This window comes from Lagopus muta, chromosome 5 (assembly GCF_023343835.1).
Source record: "Lagopus muta isolate bLagMut1 chromosome 5, bLagMut1 primary, whole genome shotgun sequence".
Classification (NCBI taxonomy): Eukaryota; Metazoa; Chordata; class Aves; order Galliformes; family Phasianidae; genus Lagopus; species Lagopus muta.
The window spans coordinates 64,964,583-64,988,512 of NC_064437.1; the positions used below are offsets into that span (position 1 = coordinate 64,964,583).

Here is a 23,930-nt window from a genome sequence, read left to right on the forward strand (position 1 = left end):
TGTAACGGAGAAATTAAAATGAAAAAAATCAGCTTTTACACAAAATAATCATTGTGTAGATCAGATGAGTTAAATATATAGTGCACAGCACTACAAATCTACTCGCAGCGATAAAAGAAATTTAAAGGCTGTTAAAACCCATAGCTGTGATAAATGCTGTTTTTAAATGCAGAAAAATACAGGAATCATTGATGGTGTTTATTACCATTCCTGTAATAATCCTTTAAAGTTTTCAGCAGCTATGTCTTCTACCTTGGGATACTATTCTAGGAAACTGCCATTCCCTGAGGCAGGGAGGCACTGCAGTGGGGCCTCTTCAGAGAGAGGAGGGCATGAGTGGGGCTGAGGGCTCTGCTTACACATTCCCCTTCCTATTGTGGGGGTGTCCCATTGTCCTTGGGTCCCATGTGTGCTTATGTCCCTGTATCCTGGTGCCCCTCTGTCCCTGTGTCCCCCTGTCCTGGTGCCCTGTGTCCTGATGTCTCTGTATCCTGGCATCCATGTCCTTGTGTCCCTGTGCTCTGGCTCTGCAGAACGTGAGGACAGTCTGTAGAGGAGCATGTAGGAGATGTCACAGCAACCCATTGCATTCCCTGGCTTCCCACTGGGCTGCACACTGCTGGTGGGGAGCTCCTGTCTGCGTGCGCCTCTGGCTGTGTGATGGGGAACAGCTTTGGCTTCAGGAGCAAGTATGTCTTAATGAAGAGATGGGGTGAGAAGCCACGCAGGAGCTGCCATTAAGAGTGAGGTTTGCTGGTCTCAGCACTGTCACAGTTATTGCCATCTCTGCCATATGCATTTCACTCCAAACCCTGACATCCGCGGGCAGCACTTCTCCAGGTGGGAGCTCTGCAGCACCACGGGGTCCCCATCTGGTGGCACTAAATTTGGAGTTGTGCAGCAAAATCAGAACAGGGTTAAGGTTAATGAATGCCTGCAGACAATGAGCTGCAGGGCCATGTGAGCTAATGAGAGCTTTTTTTTTGCATCTGAGGGATCCCGTGGTTGTTGTAAGGGATTGAGGAGGATGGAAGAGGCCATCCCCTGGAGGACACGTCCTACTGGCTTTAACCAGAGCTTTTAAAGGAGTTCTAAATGTGTTTATTGCTCAGCTACTCACTCTTGAGTGATTTAATGCTTCTGTGCAGATTCCTCATACTGCATAGGCACATTGTTCTGGTGCTAAACAGAACCAGCCACATCTCAGGAAAAGCATCACCTAGGAGCCATTGCAGCTAGATTGATAAATATTGCATGGCTGCTGAATGTTTAGTAGCTGTAATTAAAGCTAATAGGATGCTTGCAATTAGTAATAGGGAAAGGGGAATTGTAAAAAGCACAGCTACCCACATTATTTATTGCAGACATTTAGACCTTGCTCATCCTGAGACCCTTGTATTTAATAGATGTATACCAACTGGATATTTGGGCTTTAGCTGCAGCCTGCAAAAGAAGTTCTTCATTTTTTCTTTCTTTTTTTTCCCTTTAATGCATAGTCTATGGGCAAAAGAGGATTTTTACACTTCTTTTGGACTCTATGTATGAACTTCTGGGTGCAGGCAGTAACTCTTCATGCTGTATTTTACCATAGCTGTCGTTTGGCAGGAAGATCAAATCCTTGTTAATTACTGCTACGTCAAGCAAAGCGTGTCTTTTTGGTTGTAATTTGATTGGGTTTCTTTTGTTTTGCTTTTTGTCTTTCATGCATTTAGCAAATGTAGTGCATTTCACTCATGGAAGAGACTTGTTTGCATGGAGGTGAGGTGTGTGGGGAAGCAGCTGGGGCTGTGCAGCAGTGCTGGCTGAGCTGGGGGCTGCTCAGCAGCTCTGTCAGGAGATAAATGGGACACAAGCAAAAGACAGAGGAGAGAGAGCATTGTGAATCGCTAAGAAATAGCCATTTGTTGCCTGAACTTGTCCAACAGCATTTTGCAGCAGTCATCCTGGTGCTAATTCAGGGAGCAGCTCTCTGAGCAGAGCAGCTCTGGGGGATGCCTGGTGTGGTGCACCTGGCAGCTTGCAACCCCAGTGGCTTCAGCAGCTTCTGCAAAGCTCTTGCAAGTTCTCCTCCCATGTGTGGGGCTGCTTTGCAGCATCACCTGTGCTGTGGCTGCTTTTATACTGGTACCATGTCCACCTGCAAGCCAGACCCCAAGGCTTCAGCTAGACAGAAAAGCAAGAATGATATCCATTATTACCATTCTGAATTTTAATCTTCTCTAACAAGCATCACACTTCTACGGTAGGAATTGAGCTTTATGTATCAACATATTAAACATCAATTTAACACACCCATCTGTCACAGTGGTCCAGAAGGAGAAACAATTACATATGCAGGCAAAAGATCTTGTTATGCATTGGAAAGATGCCATAGCTAATAAAAGGATCATAGTACCATAGAATGGCCTGGGTTGAGAAGGACCACAATGCTCAAGTAGTTTCAACCCCCTGCTACGTGCAGGGTCGCCAACCAGCAGACCAGGCTGCCCAGAGCCACATCCAGCCTGGCTTCTTAGTCTTGAGATCTTGGCTTCTGTAACCTGGGAGGCTCTCCTGCTTGTTAAGCAATGTGAGTTTTCTATCCATCCTTTTTTCTCATCCAGTGCACAAGTCTAAAGATTGTTTGGCAGAAAAGCAACACTGGGTGCTGAGATTCGGTGTGGGATTGGTGATTTACAAGAATGAAAGCAGAGGAAGGAAACACAGATTCACACAGTTACATCCTACTTTTCTTTAGAACAAAAATGGAATGCTTAGATCAGATTGAGTTTAGGCACAGCACAAAGATTCATTCCTTTCCTTACATTTCACTTTCATTCTGAGATTGCCCAGAAAGTCACAGCTTTATTTCAGCAAAATTCAAATTAACACACCGTGATACAAGGGTAGTGTTGAAAAAGTCATAAGGATGTTTCCAAAGAACTACTGTCCCCTGTTTTTGATGCATATGTTCTTCTGGTTTCCTATCTCAAACTCTTCTGATCAGCGAGGTCCCTTATACTTTCAGTGAGCACACATTCATATTGGTACAGGAGCTGCACATGGGTTATTCTTGTCAGCCTCGTGATGGCATGTTAGTTCATTACCATAGTTCTGTTTATTACTGGTACTTAACCTTGATCTCGATTAACACAGAAACCAATTTTACCTACCAGTGCTCTGACAAAGACTTCATGTTTGCCTTTATAAGATTTGCCTGATTTGTAGAAGTTATTGGAGGAGGGGTTTGGCCTCTTCTCCCAGGCAACAAACAGGACCCAAGGAAATGGCCACAAGCTGTAGCAGAGGAGGTTTAGGTTAGACATAAGGAAGAACTTTTTCTCTCAGTGGTCAGGCACTGCAATGGCTGCTCAGATGGGAGGTGGAGTCGCCATCCCTGGCAGTGTTCAAGAGGCATCTGGATGAGGAGCTACGAGATCTGGGCTAGTAGCTTAGTGGTAGCAATGGCGATGGAAGGGCAGTTGGACTCAATGATTTTGTAGGTCATTTCCAACCTCATGATTCTATGATTCTATCAATGACCAAATTGCATCACGACAGCTACTTAAGCCTATGTATTCCCTCCTTGCATTTGTGAAAAGCTAGAAAGTATCTTAATAGGGTTGCAAGGAACATTTCCAACGAAAGATATTTGTACCATGTGGAGAAAATCAATTGTTGAGGCAAAGCAGAAATGCCCTGGTGGGAAAGTCCTTGCTTGTTGCTGATTTGGCTGCTCAGTCCCAAATTTTCTTTGCCATCTCCCTGCAGGATGTGGAACCACTGGGGAACCTCTCCCAGCCTTCTTTCAACTGAAAAAAGTAGAGAAGGAGCACACAGTTCTGGTCATGGCTTTGGGCTGAGGGGGGACATTGTGGCTCTTGGCTGGCATGCACAATTAATTCCTTCCCAAAGAAAAGCATTCTGTGTTGAGAAATCCCCCGTTCAGACCCAACGTCTGGGAGCAATATTGTGAGCGTTGAATCACACATTGGTTTTGCTTCTCTTTATTTTTTTTTCTGTAGCAATTAAGTTTCCATTAAATGGAAGAGGAAAATGCTATGTACAAAATTGAGATAGAGCACAAAGTCAAGGGTAACATCAATTTGTGTACAGTCTTCCAGGAACTCTCAGAAATTGCCCATGTGCTATGGATATCCAGATTCTGTCTCATTTCTCTTAGTTCCTAGTAATGTGATGATGAGAAAAAATCATAATGTGGTTTTCCAAGAGGCTTTTACAGGGCTGATTTGTTCAGCTGGGGGAAGGAAGCTTGCAAAACCTGGTAGACAATGTCTGTGAATATCTGATAATGGAGGCTGCTTTCTGGAGCAAACTCCTGGATGTGGTAACTATTTCATAGCTTGTAGTGCAGCTGTAGCTTCATGTTTTGTCCCAAAGAATCACAGAACCATAGAATGGCCTGGGTTGCAAAGGAGCACAGTGCTCACCCAGCTCCAACCCCCTGCTGTGTGCAGGTCACCAACCAGCAGCCCAGGCTGCCCAGAGCCACATCCAGCCTGGCCTTGAATGCCTGCAGGGATGGGGCATCCACAGCCTCCTTGGGCAACCTGTGCCAGTGCCTCACCACCCTCTGGAGGAAAAACTTCCTCCTCATATCCAACCTAAACCTCCCCTGTCTCAGTAACTTGCTGAAGCAGAGATGGCTCAGGAGCTGTTATGTGCACACATATGAGCTTGTACAAGCTCAGAAGAGGAGCAGAGTGTTTAAAATGTCTATAGGAAGGAAAGAAGGCTGGGCAAAGTCTTAGGAAGGGATCAAGCTACTTGCAGACAGGAATTGACTTTCAATGAAGCATTGCAACTCATTTTTTAAATCGAGTCTTGAGTTTCTGTGTCACCTACACAGCTTCGAATGGGTCATCTGTGACTGCTATCACATTCTGCAGCATTTACAGCCTGGGTGGAGGAATTTACAAAGAAAATGAGATGCAGGCAAAATGGAAACGAAGGAAATGAACTGTACAGAAGTGTCAAGTGAATTGTTTCAGAAATTTCTTCCATTTCACTGTGCCTTATCTAAAAATTTGTATCAAATGGAACCTGTAAGTATTCATATTATCTCTACTTTCATCTGACATGAAGCAGATTAGCTAACGGTAGCAAATTTAGTATGCAGGAAAATGGATTTAAATAACAAAAGTACTCAAAAGCCATCACAGAAAACATGCTGAGCACCATTTTTACAATCTCTGCTCCAAACCTGACCATCAGATATGTTTAGAATTGGTCCCACAGAGCTCCCTGCTCGGTGATGGTGTAACCTGAGTGTGGGGTACAGATCTGCACAACTGCAGGCTGCTCTCTGCCAGGAGCTGCTTTCACCCACGCTATCACTGGTGGCTCTTGGTGCCTGCAGAAGCTCTGAGAGTATTTGACTGATAGAGGGGATAATAGGGATTTTTAAAATGCAGTATGCAGGATTTGGGCACTAACTCACAGATGTGCTGAAGCTGGGACCTCTGTTCCTCCCAGAATACCAAAACTGTATTTCAAAGGTGCAACTTGGCCATCGCTAAGCAAACATATTGCTCTCTTCTAATACCTGAAAGGTGATTGCAGGGAGAGTGGGGCTGGTCTCTTCTCACTGGTGACAGGTGACAGGATGAGGGGAAGTGGCCTCAAGTTGTGCCAGGGCAAGTTTAGGTTGGATATCAGGAAAAACTTCTTTACAGAAAGGGTTGTTAAGCACTGGAATAGGCTGCCCAGGGAGGTGGTTGGGTCACCTTCCCTGGGTGTGTTTAAAAACCATTTGGATGTGGTGCTCAGGGCCGTGATTTAACAGTGGGTTGTTAGGGTAGTATGGTTAGGTTGTGGTTAGACTTGATGATCTTTAAGGTCTGTTCCAACCTGAGCAATTCTGTGATTCTGTATGCCATAAGAGGGAGGTGCAGCTTTCCTGGGCAAGTACCATAACTTCCTGCTCACCCCACATCCCACTCACATTTGCTCTGTGTTGGATTTATTCCTGTTTTCCAGACCATGGCTGTCACTCTGTGCATTTTGCTACTCGGCACCGCAAGTTTCTCGCAGCAGAACAAGAGTGTATGTGAACACATGGAGCAGTGATTTGCATTAATTACTCCCGAAGTGGCTGCTTTTCCTGCTGTGAGATGCACGCAGATGCATTCTGCACTCCCAGCAATGCTGTGGCACTCTTTGAAGATCCCCCGCTTCCTGTGGCACTGTCAGATGTGTCATGTCAGAGGGGAACAGCCCTTCAGAAGCTGCTATGTTGGAAAGGCAAACAACATATGCTGGAAATGCAAACGTGGTGTTGGATTTATTACAAGAGCTGCTGATGAAAATTACATACAGAATCATAGAATGGCTTGGGTTGGAAGGGACCCCGAGGATCATCAAGTTCTAACCCCCCTGCTGCTGGCAGAGCTGCCAACCTCTAGATTTAGAGTGAATCCCTGTGTATCACGGGCTTGGTGATGTTTATGCAATGGTGGTGAAAATGTGATATCACGTTTTTTTTTAATAGGGACTGAGAAGATGGAAGCTACCAAGCGACTGAAATGTCAGTGTTGCTCTGTAGAACTTGTTGTTTCATTTGGATTTTGGAGGGAGAAGGAAAAGGTAATTAAATGTCATCTAAACAGAGGAGTGGAAAGCTTTAACAGGGAGAGCAGCATGGTTGCGCTGAAAGTATTGTGTCCATGCCCTTGTGGAGAATGAGCTGCTTTTGCATAGATGCACCTCACTGTGGAGACTGTGACATACTGGATGCCAGCTGCTGGCCCTGTGAGGCTGCTGCATGAGGGCCATGACTTTGCACACCATGTTTGCACTGCTGCTTTATTTTGATGGTGATTTTGGACTTCACTTACCAAAGAGGTAGAAATTGCTAAAACAAAATAAACCCCAGTATTTGGTATCATCTTGAAATTTCAAAGGATTAGAAGGGGGAAAATGCCAGTCGTATTGCTGTGATCCTTGCATAGTCATGTGCTGAGCCTTAGGATCTCAAGGCTGTAGAAGCAAGGATGGCTATAAAGCCGATTTTCAGACAAGTTTTGCTGTTACTGCAAGCTGTGTTGCACGACAAATCCATCTGCATAAGGATTCCCCTCCTGGCTGCATATGGCACGTCAAAAAACAAATTGAATAGGAGTGTAATCGCCCACCCTACACCACATCCAGTTATGCTCTGAACACTCAAGCCCTGCAGGATTGGAGCTGAAGCTTTTGCTCTGCATTTCAGCACTCACTGGTCTAAAACAGCAGAGAGATGCACTGAGGGGTCCTGCAAAAAGCTTCTCCTCTGGAAGCAATCTGCTTTGATAGGAGATAATGACTGGTGAAATAGAATTAAATCATTTAGCTTTTGTTTGAATCAAAAAAGAATCTGCATCTCCCTGCTTCTGCCTGAAAGTGCATGCAAACAGGTGGCAGCATCCTCTAATATGAAACTCAGTGTCAGTGCTCTGAAGCAAAGAGCTGCATAGTCCTTAAGCTGCTGCTTAACTGTTGTTAGTTAGGCTTAATCTAACTTCAGTCAGTCCAAACATCAGTCACCAAGCAGTCCTGAGATGTCATCACAACCCCCCATCACCACAGAGCAACAGAAATAAATAACATGGAGAAATGTTCCTTGCTCACATTTCTTCCCCTAAGTAATACATAACTTAAAAAATTGATTTTTCTTTGAAGGGTAATAATTTCTGGGATATTACTGTGACACAAACAGGGTTGCTTTATTGCAGCTGAGAAAATCCAGAAGCTTATAGGGTATGTTTGATATATAGCATACATGGTATACAAAGGGTAGGTGTATAGGACATGGACATGGACTTAGCCAGCTGTTGCTGCCTCTCATTAATAATTAGAGACATATTAACACTTTCCAATGGATGCTTTAATTGCTTCCTCCCTCAGGAAAACAAATTCTACAAACCTCAACCTGTTGTTTTCTTGATACCTTTAAGGACTTTTCAGTAATGTCAGCTGTGAATTATCATACATGCATGCCACACGTGAAAGTCAAACATATTGCAGCCCAGTGTTATGAAGCCCTGTTGAGTATCTGCTGTGTTACTGTCGTTGTCACAGCTGCTTTTCCCATGGGAACATTAAGCTGAGACTGGCTATAGCACTCCCTGAACGACAGAAATGAAGATAATGGCCTTGAAAATGGGATTTCAGTGTAATGAGCTGCAGTAAGAGTGATACAAGAGATACTTAAGTGCTTGCTGGTGGTCCAGGAGCACTGCTGAGCAGTGGCACCATGCGCTGAGCCAGCAGTGCAAGCAGTGTCTCTGCAGGAGGATGGTTGGAGAAGAGCTGGGTCAGAAATCAGCTTAGGTGCTGTAGAACCATGGAATGGTGCTGCTGCAAAACTGGTGACCTCAGCCTTCACTGTGTGGAGCAAGATGTGCACGTGGAGAGCCCAGCTGCGGGGCTGCACAGACCTGCCCTGTGCTGGGAAAACGATTCTGCAGAGCCACGAGCAAGGGATGCTTCAGGTGCGTGCAAAGGAGATGTGAGGAAGGGTTTGTGTAAATGCCCATGCTGTGCCCAACCATGAGGGATGCCCCCTTCCCTCCCAGCTGCTGAGTTACACTCATCTAATTTCCTTGCTGAGTGTGTCCAGGGCTGAATTTCGCTCATGCAGCTCTCTGAGCAGAAGTGCTGCCTGTTTGGCTGTTAAGTGCAGCCTGGCAAATCTGGTCTCTGAGTAATTAACGAAGTTTTTGACAAGCTGTGCCAACAGGAAGGCTCTGTAGATTGGATGCAAGCACCTTAAGGTCAAATTCACTTTTGTCCCTGCAACCTTAATGCTTCCCCATACATTTCCGTCCTGTGCATTGAATGGAAAAGATATCATGTGAGCATGTAATTACAGACTGTATTATAGTGCAATAATTCCTCCACGAGACAGCTAAAGACTAACTGAGAGCTAATCTATCCAAAACCAATATCATAGCTCCAGCACAGGCTGGACTAGGGCCAGATGGGAGCCGGGAACAGCTTTTGTGACATTGATGAATGCGGTGTAGCTGCCGATGGATGGAGAGCAGACATCTCCTCGTATCCTTCCAGACCATTCCAGGGTTCAGTCCTGTGCCACAGTCCTGCCTGAAGGTAAGGACAATCTGTTCAAGAAGGTACTAACACCTTTTGAGCTCCCCACAGCCTTCTCTTCTCCAGGCTGAACATCCCCAGCTCCCTCAGCCTGTCTGCATAGGAGAGGTGCTGCAGCCCTCTGAGCATCCTCATGGCCACCTCTGAACCCACCCCAGCAGCTCACTGTCACCCTTCGGCTGCAACCTCCCAACCCACTCCATATCCACCCTTTAAGCCTGTATCTCTCCCACTTAAAGATAAGGATGTGCTATGTAACCATGTCTAAGGCCTTGCACATGCTCAAGTGGATGACACCAGTTGAAGGAGTATGAAAGAAAGTGCTTAATATATGATTTTGTACATTACTTGAAATCTGAGACCATCAAACCAAATTCAAAGCGACTTTGGGAACGTTACGGTACTTCTAATATAAGTGGATGTGGCTGATATACTTCTGTCTACTGGATCAGCCACAGTGACAGCTGAACAGAAAATCCATTAGAAAATTTATATGTGTACCGTTGTCTGGAGTTGGAAGAAAGCATATTTTGATGTTCAGATACAAGAAGTATGATGTTCGGGGACTGGAATAATCCCCACAGGATGCGGTTCATTCGCAGTACATCATCCAAGGACAGCCAGCTGCAGGCTCTGCTCTAATTTCCTGGTGAGCTTCCCTGTAATATTTATTGTGCAGACAAAAGAAACCACATCTAGTGAATATTTATATCAGAAAGAGAAGGATTTTTTTAATAACTGATAGTCCATATATCCCTGAGTAGGAGAGACTGGAGCAAAAACGGAGAGATCCAAGTGTGTGGACAGTTCGATTGTAGTTTCTAATTGGGAGTACAGAAGATGAGCATTATGGCTCTGATTCATTTTTATGTAGATGGAGGATTAGCAGTTTTCAGCCAACTCAAGGCAGATTTTGCCTCAGCCTTTGCAAATCACATCCCCTGTGGCTGCCAGTGTGGCCCAGCAGGGCAGAGCACAGTGCATCAGGACCATGCAGGAATGCAGCTGGGTGCTCTCACCTGGGGCATGGAATCATAGAATGGCTTGAGTTGGAAGGGACCTCAAGGATCATCAATCTCCAACTCCCCTGCTGCAGGCAGGGCCATCAACCTCCACATTTAATATCAGACTAAGCTGCCCAGGGCCCCATCCAGCCTGGTCTTGAACACCTCCAGGGATGGACGGGGCATCACAGCCCCTCTGGGCAGCTGCTCCAGCACCTCACCACTCTCTCTAAAGAACTTCCCCATGACATCCCTTCTTCCCTCCTTCAACTTCACACCATTTCCCCTTGTCCTGCTGTTATCTACCCTTTCAAAGCGTTGACTCCTCTCCTCTTTTGTCTTGTAGGAAGATGAGTCCAGGACATACAACACCTGCAGGGTGCTCTGTACAATGCCACAAATCATGCCATACCTGTACCTGATGCACATGCATCGGTCTGGGACAAAGTCAGTGGGAAAAAAGCATCTGGTAATGAACAAACTAAAGTTTAAACCAGCACTTTCAGTTCCATCTGAATCTTCAAGGTTAGTCAAAAATACAAGAAATGACAGTAAGATTTTTTTTTTAAGATTTACTACTTGAGTCAAAAGTCGTTGGTATACGTTGTGGTAAATGTCATCTCTGGATGCTGTGTGTGGGACCAGAGCAATGGGGCTGTGCTAGCAACAGGGCAACCCCAGGGACCTCAGAGCACCAAGAGACACTGGAAGAAGGAGGACAGAAATCACTTCACCTGAGGGCTTTAGCATGGGTTGCCATGTGAAGCGTGGGCTAGAGAACCACAGCTCGAGAAGCAAGCTGCTGCTGAAAACCCACAAAACCACCGAGACGATTCCATCTGGCAGCTCAGATCCATCAATGCCTCATTAAACAAATGCCTCCCTTGCAAAAGAAGGAGGGAAAAAACAAGTTGTGTGTGTTTCTGAGCGGCCATTTCAGAACAGAGGAGTTAGGGAAAAATTGCAACTGAGAATTTGCAAATATTGGAGTTGCTGATGGAGAGCTCTGGCAGAGGCACAGTGCTTTGTGAGCAGCAGGTGTGGAGATAGACAGAGATTTCCTCAGGTGGATGATCCCCTGAGCAGCAGAGGTAAGTTACAGGTGTGTTGGTCGGCACAGCTCAATCTGGCTTTCACTTCATTATATCAAACTTGGTGTGCATGTGTGCATTGCTGCCAGGGACTGAAATTTCCCCATCCCAGACAGTGAGAGGCATTTTCAGCAGCTACATTGTGCTGCAGCACTGCCAGCCTGGGCAGTGAGCTCAGATGAATGATGCCATCTCAGTCCTGCTCGCAGAGCAGCTGAACTCTGCTTAGGTGCAGGCAGGAGTGGATGCAGGATGGGAAGCTCTCAGCTGAGACTCAGCAGCCAGGGAGCTCAGTGCTTGCAGCTGCTTCTCTGCAAAGAAAGCAGAGGAACCCTTTCTGGCAGCAGACTGAGCTGATCCCAGCTGCTCCAATGGGGCAGTGGTGGGTGTGTGGTGGGGTGCTGCACCCCAGTAACAGTGGGGACCCCAGGACGGATGCTCAGGTACCCATGAGGTGCTGGTGGCTTGGTGGGCATGATGGATAGGAGCAACCTTCAAACCCTTACATCCCACCTGGGGTCCAGAGGGCCTTGGTGTACCTCACCCTTTCCAGAAAGCCATGGAGTCAATCCCCAGCAAGAAACAGCAATGGAATACTGTGGCAGCGCCACCTCCTCTCTTCTCAGCACCTGCAGCCCTTCCACTGGAAAAAAATGAATGGGTTGCAGGAGACAATAACATTATTATAAATCAAGTTGTATTTCTATTATAATGACGAAGGGAGAACACACTTTCTATATGCTAAATATATTTGTGTGGTTATATGATAGTAGCATTCCTTAAATTGATGATATTTATCAGCTGAGGAAAACAAATTTCTATATATGGAAGAAAATAATTAAAGGAAAGGGAAGAATAATAGCAACTTCACAGCACTCAAGTCTAGCAACGTCTTAAGAGAAATATTGATGTTCTTTTGAATGCGTGTCAAGGAGAAATGGAAAGATAGCAGGGCAATTTCTTCTCCAGTTATAACTACAAAGTATCTTTAAACACTTGCAGTCCTGTATACCCAGGATGAAATTTTGTTTCCAGCAGACTGACTTTTCCTTGCTTTCTCTGATGGGAAAAAGAAAAATTGGGTACAAGGGAATTTTTGTTTATTTGTCTTTTTGGAACCTGTTGAGTGTCATCTACGCTATGCTTAACTTGACATATCACAGCAAAAAAAAGAGGAAAAAATACAACCTGCAAGTACAGGATCATTGTGGCGAGGCCCAGTGGTGCTGTTACACTTATTTAAGGAGGCTGTTGGCTTTTCCATCATTTCCCCTCTTTTTTTTTTCCAGCTGCTGGTGGTTTGGCTGAGATGTTAGCCATCCCTAACCCATGGGCTTGCTTTGCAGAGTAAGGAGTGCACAGCTGGAGCACAGGCATTGCAGCAGCACCCAGCCCATTTGGACTCGTGGTAGCACCCAAGGTACGTGGGAGAGGCATGCAATACCTCATTATCAGCCTGCCAGGGCTGGACAGGACATCTGCAGAGCCACAGGTGTGTGCAGCATTGCTTGATTCACCTGATATGTACATCTCAGCGGTGCTCAGAGGGCCTTTATTACAATGCTGGCATAGAGTGCTGTTGCTAAAGCTGTCAGGGCTTATATCACTTGAAAAATAATTGTCCAGTCTCTGAGGACCTGGGTAGTGCTTAACACAACCGTTTTTCTAGGCCGTAATATAAAGCATGACATTGATGTACTGCTACTTCACCTCATAACTGAATTCTAGGGCCCGCGTTCCTCGGGTTTATTAGGGACGTTCAGATTGAAATTGCAAATCTCCATGCAAAGCTCACTGCCATTGCTCCCAGGTGAGGCACCCACAGCCCTCCAGTCTCACCAATGGCAGTGCAGCTCAGGGGTGCTCGGGAGCCCAGGTGTGATGCATGGGGGCTTGCAAGGTAAGCAGGAGGCGGTGGGGAATGACAAAAAGCTGATGAAGTTTTCCTGAACTATGCGTTCTTCTTTTTAATTCTAGCTTCCTTTATAGATGCTCTGATAAACAGCAAACAGCTTGTTAACAGTAGCAAAATGGAAATTTCCTCTGCACAGTATAAATTTCAGTGATATACACGAATATAAAACACAGTGTAAAGCTACGCTCTTCTTTGCAAAAACAAATGTGCCTCAACATCGTACAAGAAACACTAATACAGTACAGCCATTAAGAAATATATAACGTTGACATTAATTGAAGTGAAACGAGGTGTGCTTGGATGAATAGAAGTAAGGGAAACAGGTGAATTGTTTCTGTAACTGAGGGAGGGACTCTGTAATAGGATGGCTGTTGTGCGTGGTGTGACTGCCAGGTCATTATTGCCATCCCTGGGAACAGCCGTGGGCTCACCAGCACACAGCACTGGCAGCAAGTTAGTGGCATGCACCCCTGAATTGCCTCGGCTGTTTGCTTGTGTAACTCACACCTTTCTTCCATGCCTTTATCCTTTTGGTGCCATCACGTTTTTTATCGTGTTTTACTGCCCAGTGCCATACAGCACATGGATCTACTCACCAAAGGAGGCACTGTTGGCATCCCAACATAGAGGAGTGTAATGGCTCAGTGAAGACACGTTTATGAACTCTAATGCAACTTTTGTGTTACATTTTATGTAATTGAAAAATTATCAACCTGACATTAAAACAAGCCTTGCTTTAAGGAAGTGTAATTTTTGCTAATGGATTGCTACATTTCATTTCCATATCCTTTTTCCAGCAATTTTATGTTTAAATATCATTGCCCCTTTGAATTATGTAAGGCTTTTTTCACTGTGATGTTCCAGCAGTTTGCCAGCCTCATGTGTGTAATTAGTTTGATTAGTATTACAGCTTTAATGGGAGCATTGGTGCTTGCTATATACGCACTCTGTTCTTCACTGGACAAAGTCAAAAGTTGTGTTTCTCAATCAGCTACAGCTGAAGAGCTGAGTCCTTCCCAGGCTCCATTTCCTCACGTTTTGCCCTTTCAGGGAGCATCACCTTCTTAATTGTGGCTGTAATCCCTGCCTGTGTCCTCTCTCCACTCCGAACACGGGAATGCACACTGGGCATGCTCACTGAACTGGTTTGCACAGCTGTCAAATTATGTTCCCTTGGCCTTTCCAATAATCACTAATTATTAATAGCACACAGAATGAATAGTATTCTTACTGTCTTGGGCCATGCCTGCATAATGGATGAGGAGAAACAGAAGCGATGCATCTTCTTAACACAGAACATTTCACCAAGCCCAGCAAAAGTTTGACATTGAAAACAACTCCTGAGGAACTGTCAAGATGACAATGGGAAAAGCATTAACGATTCATCCATGTGCCATTAGCCCTGTGTGTTAGATCTGACACGAAGTCAATAGATCATTTTTATGTTCTACAATAGAAAAACATCGAGTGGGAATGGAAGCGTATGACCTCTAGGCTACATTAAACCACTATTAAGAAAAAGATCATTATCTGAAAAGTGCAAAATCATATTAATTCGGTCCGCTTGTCTGTCAGACTCTGAGCATTTCCAATCTGTTTCCTCTGGTGTCACCTGGCAATCGATGCATTAACGCTCGGCAGAAGCTCAGCAGCTCAAACGCAGCGTTAAGAGAGCGCATTCACCAGTATGATCATTATCATTTGTTAAGAAAATAGGGCTTGTTTTATATCTCAACCGTCTCTTTCAAAGGTGGCTGTGGCCAACCAGCAGTTCAGGTCTCTCTTTATAAAAAAGAAACAACATACTTCTTGATGTCCTCTGTGTGTTTCAAGAGAAACAGCTTTCAGCCAAGCACAAAAGAATCAACTATTTTCTCCAGAAAACCACAGTGCTTTTCAAAGGAAACTTTCAGAAAGAGAGCTCAGTTCAGAGCAGCTGGGTTTTGTTCATCATGTCAGTGCTGTGAGCACATTCATCTCCATGTTGGGATGGCACACGTCAACCTGGCCCAGGCTGAGGTCAGCAGCTCCGAAAGTAAAAGTCCATGATGGGCTCTTCTATTCTCAGAAAGAAACCGTCAGCACCAAAGCACCACAGTGAGTCTTCTCCACTTTGGTACCCGAAGGCCAAACCGTTTCAGAAGATTACATTTTATCTGCAGGTATTTGTAGTGAGCAGCATGTGAATTCTTTTCTTGGTTGCGTGTTGACTGCAGTGTAACTCATAGCTTGCTTAATGTTGTGCTCCTGCTCGCTGCAGAGATGGTGCCATCAATTTCAGAGCATCACGAAGGAGAGATTTCATTTCCAGGCTCACTCTTGCCCCACACAAAGGCTGTGCTGGCAGCACTGGTGGCTCTGTGATAAAATTGGACAGGACTTTGCTCAAGGCAGGACCTGCTCCCCACCCTGTACCATTTTTAATGCTCACGCTTGGCAGCGATCTCAATTAGTTTTATTTTAATTTCAGCTGACTATATTACTCCATTCCACATTGATTTCTAAACAACCGTTTTTATTGATTTAAGACACTAAAGCTGCCATAACAATACAGTAATAATGCAATAAAACAACAATAGATTTTTATTTTGCTTTTTTTTTTTTTTTTTTTTTTTTTTTTTTTAATTAGGCTGCAAAGCAACCTCATGTGGGAGTGTGCAGCAAGTCCATGACCAAAATGCTGCTGTGGTGTTGAAGTTCAGCACATCTGGCCAGCTGCCTCATGCCTGGATCATTGCAGGAATGGGAGAGATTCTACTAACATGAGTGCCAGTGGAAAGCATTCCCCCAAACCCAACAGGAAGGGCTGGAAGGGCAGTCTGAAGGTCAGTGCACACGGGTAACATGATATCTAGGGTTGTTCTCCAATGCAATACTTGGAAGCTTGGAAAGCTTTGTGGATGCTATGGTATCCAGCTGGTATAAAGCTGGTGTGAACTCCAGCCCCCAGCAGTGCTGATGGAGTGATGATGAGCAGAGCCAACAGCAGTGGCACTGTCTGCCACCTGGCCCCTTCCCATCCAACTGCTGCTTACACCACCACAGTTACAGGGAGCTGGCCACATATCTATCATATGCTGTGGAAAAGCAGAAGTGGGGAGAGGGTCCTCCAAACTGGCTTAACAAAAGAAATCCTCACTTGGGAGTGGATGGATGAAGATCAGAGCCAGACCAATGACGTTTGTAACAACTTTTAATTGGCATGCAGCAAACAAAATCCAAAGGCTGGGGAACTTACTTACCCACAACTCGTGTGCTGTTAGTGCTTGGTGCTTTCTGTCAATGAATCCTGCTATGACTCGTGAAATGGAGCACTGTGGGCACAGCAGCCATTTTCCCCTGCCCCTCCAAGGAGCATATTCAGGAGGTGTCTTTATCATTTTACTTAGTGATGCATAATAGAGGTCAGGAAGACAGCGCTATTTTTTATCTGGTGCAGTAATTAGGTGAAAACTTAGTACTAGAAATGGGCAAACAGAATTAACCAGCTTATTTAATGGAAAACGAGTGACTTACATAGCAGGGTAAATATAGTTCAGCGTGTATTTGAAAGTTAAATGAGATGTGCATTAGAACACGTTTCAGTTTTAAAATAGTTCCACACTTAAAATCAGTTGTACAGTCACTGTGGTTAAATGCATTCGGCAGGATGGGGAAAATGGGCAGCTTTGGGGCTATGGTGGTGGTACTGTTTGAGTGATGCCTGCCAGTGGATTCACAGCCTGAATGTGGCTGCAGGAGCAGGGCAGGGACAGGAGGATGCTCAGGTTTTGGGGGTTGATACCACTCTTTGGCACTGCAAGGGTAAATGTGCCACAGCGCTGGAACCACGAGACAAGCTGGGGGGTTGAGTGTTGTCTGGGGCCTCACGAGCAGATGCATTAATATGATTTCTTACCTACAAGTCCCTGCTTGTTTCTCTAAAATAAGCATTTAATTATTATGCAAGAAATCAGTCATTCATGAACATCCTTATGGAATAAAACCAAAGGATTTCCCCCTCTCCTCCCCTCTCTTTACAGGATTAGTTTATTTGTTGGACCAGAATTAACTTAATCCGGTAGATGTCCTTCAACAAGTTATAAACAAGAGCAACATCTTTCCGCCAATGGATTTCATTTAACTGGCTCTGATAATTTACGAGATGTTTGCAGTTCTGAGTCCCTTACAGTAATGACTTGTCCAAATAAATTAACATGAAAAAAATCCCTTGTTAACACCCAAATAAACAAATTCTTTTGTCAACAACATCCCTGAATAACTTGCATTGACTTTAGTCAAAGTTTGTTAGAATGAGAGACTTACTGTGAAGCACAGCTACTCCACCATGAACCCAAGGCTGCTAATTTCCAAGTTAAGTAACTGTTCTCATTTTCAAAGACCTGTTACCGAGTTCTTTTTCAGCAAAAATAGGCCAGAAGGAAGGAGGACGAAGCACAAGAGATGCATCAAATTCAGGTTGGGTATCACAGCAATGTCTGCTTCAGAGAGCGGCCAGGCGCTGGCACAGCTGCCCAGGGTGGGCAGTCCCCGTCCATGGAGGCATTCAGAGCTGCAGGGATGTGGCACTGAGGGATGTGGGCTGTGGGACTGTGGGCTGGGTGGGGTTGGGGCTTTCAGGGTCTTTTCCAGCCTGAATGGTTCTGTGATTCTACGATCCTGTGAAGAGGAGTGCATCCCGCTGAGCCCCGCAGCCTCCTGTCTTCAGGGACACATCCAGTTGCAAATCTCACAGCAATGCTGACTGACAATAGGTGCTGGGAATCCTGCGAAGCCCAGAGGTGCTGTGTAAGTGTGCTCCTCAGCCCAAGGCTGCAGCAGCTTGGAGCTGTGCAGGACCCATCACCAGGCGGATGTTTCCAGGTGCTTTTTCACCCTTTCTTCCTCCAGAGCTACTGAGGCAGCTCAGTCCACCCAGCAATACCAGGTACTTCATGCACACGAAAACAGAACAAACCAATTTCAGTAAACTATGTGAAACTCCTGGAGGATCTTTTTGTTAGGAGTTGAGCAGGCTGTAAATAACGGAGGCATTAACAGTAATTCACACCCCTGGGACAAGCCATAGAGGATTACAGCCGTGTGGAACCATTTGCCTTGAGAAAAATGACAAAATTTCCAAGGACTGGATGGCTTCTTGAGAGAAGATTTGAAGCTCAGACTGCACTTGTCTTGAGCCTATCCGCTATCAATTCCAGTTCGTACAAAGACATTTACTCCTATTATTATTATATCCCTGCCCTTTCTCGCCCTTGAAGTATTGGCATTGTGGCTCTGAAGACAGATTCAATTAACAAACCGGATAGATGCTGACCTTTCCGGGGTTGTTATTCTATCCTTGATTTGCTTTAGGGGAGAAATATTTCTTTCTTGTATAAATATGAAATAACAAATAAATAACCAACAATTGATTTGTAGTTTCAAAAAAAAAGAGAGAGAGAGAGAGGAAGAGAGAGGAAAGAAATGAACTAGTCAGGCATGGACACTGGCATTAGCTGAAGGGCTTCGGCACCTTGTGCAGGGATTACTCACTGAGCTCGCCGCCATCCATCACGATTACAGAGCTGTTGGGGGATTTCTAGAGCAGCTTTTTTTTCTAGAGAATTGGGTAACTGAGGCAGCATAGCGCTTTGCACCTTTTTGTTACCACCGTGATTGATTTTCTGCAGCCCAAGAAGGAAATCAGGAAATTTTCTTTTTTGCTACTTTTTTCATGTTACAAACCACTGTCCTGCGGCATCGCGTGGGTTTGCTGGGGTGGGGATCAGGGACAGGGTCAGGGTCAGCAGCACTGATAGGTGTAGGGATAGAAATAGGGATAGAAACAGAGACAGGGATACAGACAGAGATAAGGATAGGGGTAGGGATAGTGACAACGATAGGGCTACAGATAGGGACAGGGATAGGGATAGGGATAGGGATAGGGATAGGGATAGGGATAGGGATAGGGATAGGGATAGGGATAGGGATAGGGACATGGACATGGACATGGACATGACTAGGATGTGATGCTTTGGAGCATCCCACTTCTGCTCTCCCCTGGACGAGGCTCTACTCTTCCCAGGGAAAAGTGAGCTTGGTTTCAGGGTGCTCACTGAGCGCCGTGATGTTGGAAATCCTCTTTTCTTGCATTCATGCATGGCCAGGTCCAATGTCCTGCTGCAAGGGCTTTGTGCTCACTTGTTTACCTTGGACAAGGCCAATAAACCCACAGCTAGCTTGGCAATGATTGAATGGTATTCGATATTGACTCAGATTTTCCTGGTGAAGATTAAATGGAGGTGGGCAATGGGAACACAGCCTTCATGGTGGGGGACGGAAGCACATGTTTTCCTGTTTTATGCTTCCATCTATAGCCACGAGCAAATAAAAATTTTGTATCTTACATAAAAATTACCTCCTGCTCAACAAACAGATCAAGGCACAAATTTGCCTCATTTATATTCACATTCCAAAAAAATGATAGTTTTATACTTCAAAACAGCTTTCTTTCCCTCTCTCCTTCTCTCCCCACATGCACACACTTGGGACAAGATCAAACAGCTCTTTATTTTTCTCTAACAATAATGTAATTATTATACAGTGTTAATTGTAGAGAAATCTGAGGACAACTCAGCATGTAAAAATTCTAATTAATGTTTTTATAATACTAATTATTTTATAATTATAATTATGTATAATTATCATCCTTATTTTAGTAATTCCATGCTCTCATGCTACAAGTATTACACTTAACCTTTTCAATACTGGTCCTAACTGTTGCTTTTTCTCAGGCTAATCTGCTATTCCATGGGTTGTGCCACTGTGGGACATCCTTGTTGCTGGTTTGTACTATTGCTGCTGAAGTCACTTGAATTCTTGAGTTTGGGTTCATCTCCATTTTTGTTGGCCATCAGGGTGCTGCCTGCCCTGCCTCACCCACAAGGGGACAACTGACACCTGCAGGCAGGTTATCTTGATGGAAACTAAGGCCAAAAGTGCACAGCAAACCACGGCAAGGAATTTGTATGGTAGCCCCATGTATTTTCTGTACTTGTCTATGCAGTGGTACTTGTTCATTTAAGGTCATCTACATTCAGCAGGATGCTGGACAAGAAGTGCTGACATCCGCTGCCACCCCTTAGTGTTCTTACAGTATAGTGCACGGTGAGCAAGGCTCATTCATCACCCTTCTTTGCCTTGAATTCTTTCCAATTCTGTCTTTCCTTCCCTGTTCATTTTTCTATCTGATCTATCAAGTAACAAAATCCCACCCCCATTTACACGGAGCCTGGCAGTTCCTCTACTCAGAACCTTATGAACCCACTGCTCTGTTTCTGGTCCTACCCAGCCCTCCTGGTGCCTGCATCATTGCTTGGAATTAACAGGCAACAGTCTTCTGACAGTTGAACACAGAAAAAATTGTTTTCAATTATGAATGCTCAGAATTCTACAAAAAAAGAGAAAGAGATCAAACGTTTTCTTAACTCCTTGACATCTTTGAATACGTGTTAGACAAGGGAAAAGATCAGTGCTCCTGGTAACTCATAAAAACCTTTCCTTTCTGGTGGCAGAATTTGTAAAATTTGAGTATCTCCTCTAGCCTTAACCTTAGGTCATCCACTAAACTCAGAGAAGTCTTTGCTGGAACAATAGAAGGCATTGGGTGTTTCAGGTGCTGTCTTTTGTGTACCACTACATTATTTGCTTGCATAAAGGCACTCCTCTCCAAAGTGAGATAAACTGTTTTGTTGCTTCCATGTGAAGCACGTGAACTGCTCACCCACCTTCTGACTGACATTGGAAAGGCAATGGTCTCCTCTGAACAGCACTATCTTGCCTGCTGGATCCTTCTGCCCCCGTGCAGAGCTGGGCTGGAGCAGACACTGGGGCCAACTGCAGTCCACTGAATGCAACTGAGATGGATCCACCAAAGGAAGAGTTCCTGCAGCACTGATGGACACCCACCATGCCCACCACCACAAAAAGCCATGAGGCAGAGGTACAGTTATACCACTCCTATGGGTTGTATCAGCTAGACGATCTCTGTTCGGTGCACTGCTGAAAGCCTATTGATCACCCAGTTTCTAACTTGATGCAAATAGCCTTACAAATTTGATTTATTTTCTGTTTTGACAGAACTGCAGACTTTTCTGCATAACTTATTAACGTGCAGATTAAGCGTGACGTGTTGATTTGTTACCGACCTTGAGGATTTCTTTCTATGCTGTTTGCCTCCAGCGATGAGCAGTCCGTGGGACACGAAGCTCATATCCGAATCTGTCTTTTTTCCTCTTATTTTTCAGTCTTGAGCCTCATTCTAATATCATGCATGCTGCAGTCAACGAACAAAAAGGCAAACAAAGACTGAATTTACACCAGCAAGTCACAATAAGCCGTGCACTGGCAAAATATTTAATCGTGCTGAAGTTGGAGGCCGGATCCTCCCACGTGGCTTTATTTTGGCATTGCAAACTGCATATCTTCTAAAGGTCAGAGCTTCTGATTTCCATATTCTTCTGTTTCTTTTCTTCTTTCCCTTGATAATTCAGTTCATTTTCATAGTCTTATCTAATGTTTCACTACCAAGACTTCTGACCTTTTCTGCATTTCTTTGCCTCGGTAAACGAGCTGTCCTTACGGTGTGTTGGTTCCATAGCGCAGCCATCTGACTGCAGGAGGGGCAGCTGGGGGCTGCTGGTGGGGCAGGGCACGAAGGGCCCAGCTCAGCTTCTGACCTGAAGAGCTCACACCAAGCTATGCACCTTAATATTATGTAAATTACAATTCAGTCTGTGTAAGGTGTAATATTAGTGCTCTGCTACGTGACCAGATAGCCACAACCCACCAGGGCAGCAAAAAAATCTGATTTAAAAGCAGCTTCATTATTATTTATTGAGTATTGAAGTTGTAAGCACATTAGGAATATAAATGGGTGCACAAATGATCTAATTTGCAATCACTGTACACCGCCTTCTGTAATGGTTCTCGTTGGAGAAAGGCAGACATTATCATTACTTTTGTTGTTTATCTTTTAGCATGTCATCTTTTAGTCGGTGCTCATGTGCTCAGTGAGTGTGGTACTAAGCAGAGATTGGCAGAAATGCTTTGCTTTTTGGCTGGAGCTTGCCTTGTCTTTCCTGGTGCCAGAGAACTCCAGCACTGCCTCTCCTGTCTCAGCCCCACTCATTGCTTTCCTTTTGTTCCCATCTTCCCTCAATGCAGGGAACTGCTCACATCTGTCTCCCCAGGTTTTCCTGGGTCTCTAAAGCAGTGGAAGAAGCATTAACAGAAATTAGAGATAGAAACAACCATTGGAACAGGTTGCCCAAGGAGGCTGTGGATGCCCCATCCCTGCAGGCATCCAAGGCCAGGCTGGATGTGGCTCTGGGCAGCCTGGGCTGCTGGTTGGTGACCTGCACATAGCAGGGGGTTGGAACCAGGTGGTCATTGTGGTCCTTTTCAATCCAGGCCATTCTATGATTCTATGGTTATTTAAAAAGCATACAAACCAGCATTTGGGAAACAGAGAATAAATTGCATGTAGAAGTGTTCCATTTCTCTGATGGGAAAGGAAGGCTGTACCCCACAGATACCGTGCTGACCCTTTGCAGACAGAAGGGACTGACACTGCAGTCCTTTCACAAATGTGTGCTTCCTGATGAATGAATGTGAGCAGAAAAGAGAATAAGGGAAGTGACAACCTAGCACCAGAAGCATTCATTTGCTACAGTTTTATCATTTACTTGTGAAAAACTTAATATATCTTTATCGCTCCTTCTCCGATCAAAGCTCTATAGCCTCTGATATTCTACTCAGTGAACTGAAATATCTCTCAATATAAAAGCATCCTCTTCTAGCAGCACTGGGAACCATTATGGTATATTGTTATGTACACTGGTATTACCTAAGGAAATATTCAGAGGTTGGAAAAACAGGCATTTTAAGAGAGTGGAAACACAACTTCTAAATTAAATTAACAGTTTTTCTTGGTTTAATTCAACCTGGTATTTTATCTTCTAACTGAACCCCTGTACATGGATGGAAGAATCATAGAATCATAGAATGGCCTGGGTTGAAAAGGACCACAGTCCAGTGGCTCATTTGGTTTCAACCCCCCTGCTATGTGCAGGGTCACCAAACACCAGACCAGGCTGCCCAGACTCACATCCAGCCTGGCCTCAGACCCTATATTGAGAAACAGGGGAAAGAAAGCACTGTGGAGTCACCCACATCCCTTCTGCTCCTGATGCTCGGCACTGCATGCACAGCCATCCCCATGGCCAGACCCACCTGGGAGCTGCACGGCCATCGGGGCCACGATGCCATTCATTGGGGTAGAAACAGTGTTTGCAATTTGGATCCTGCTGCCTGTGATAACATGGCATGCACTCCTTTCATCCTTTTGTTCCGGCTCATGCGTTTCCCAGTTTTTTGGGTCATTGAGTTGGTTTGTGAGTTTAACAACTGCCAGTGCTGCGTGTGCTGTAAATAGGAGAGCTTTGCAGAGCAGAGAGCTGTGGTGTGTGGCTGCTGATACAATGCATGTATGCTTATTGCTGCTGGAGCCTCAGCCTGGGAAAGCCCAGAAATTACCATTTTGAGCAACGCTTCTTTCCCCCCATCTTATTTACAGTGCACGGTTCACTGGTTAAAACTGTTAGAGCTGAAATTGCTAAAGGAACTCAACCTCAAATATGTTCCAAGTCATTCCCTGAATGAAGAGGAGAACACTCGCACTAACCACGAGCAGTTCATCTCAAGGCATCTCCTGGAAAGCATGTTGTTATCTGGCAGTACTGCAAAGTGTGTGCAGAAAATGCCATCATTCACGCTCCCAGCTGATTTAGT

At 44.9% G+C, this 23,930-nt stretch overlaps 1 protein-coding gene across 31 annotated transcripts in view; it reads left to right on the top strand.

The window, feature by feature from the left end:
- LOC125692881 (uncharacterized) overlaps positions 1 to 23,930 on the top strand; it is a 209,582-nt gene that overhangs the window by 14,231 nt on the left and 171,421 nt on the right. For 12 of the 31 annotated variants that reach the window (XR_007376905.1, XR_007376886.1, XR_007376887.1 and 9 more), the window contains 6 exons: positions 3,751 to 6,585; positions 8,059 to 9,090; positions 10,441 to 10,619; positions 12,475 to 12,605; positions 15,730 to 21,081; positions 21,386 to 21,571. Coding sequence is in view for 3 of the 31 variants with exons in the window: in XM_048944031.1 (XP_048799988.1) it covers positions 5,980 to 6,045; positions 6,491 to 6,585; positions 10,441 to 10,619; positions 12,532 to 12,605; positions 15,730 to 15,866 (551 nt within the window). In the remaining 28 variants the exon portion in view is untranslated. Of the gene's footprint in view, positions 1 to 3,750; positions 6,586 to 8,058; positions 9,091 to 10,440; positions 10,620 to 12,474; positions 12,606 to 12,990; positions 13,086 to 15,729; positions 21,082 to 21,385; positions 21,572 to 23,930 lie in introns of those variants that run through there. The other 19 variants (XM_048944031.1, XM_048944030.1, XM_048944033.1 and 16 more) reach the window with 16 other exon arrangements.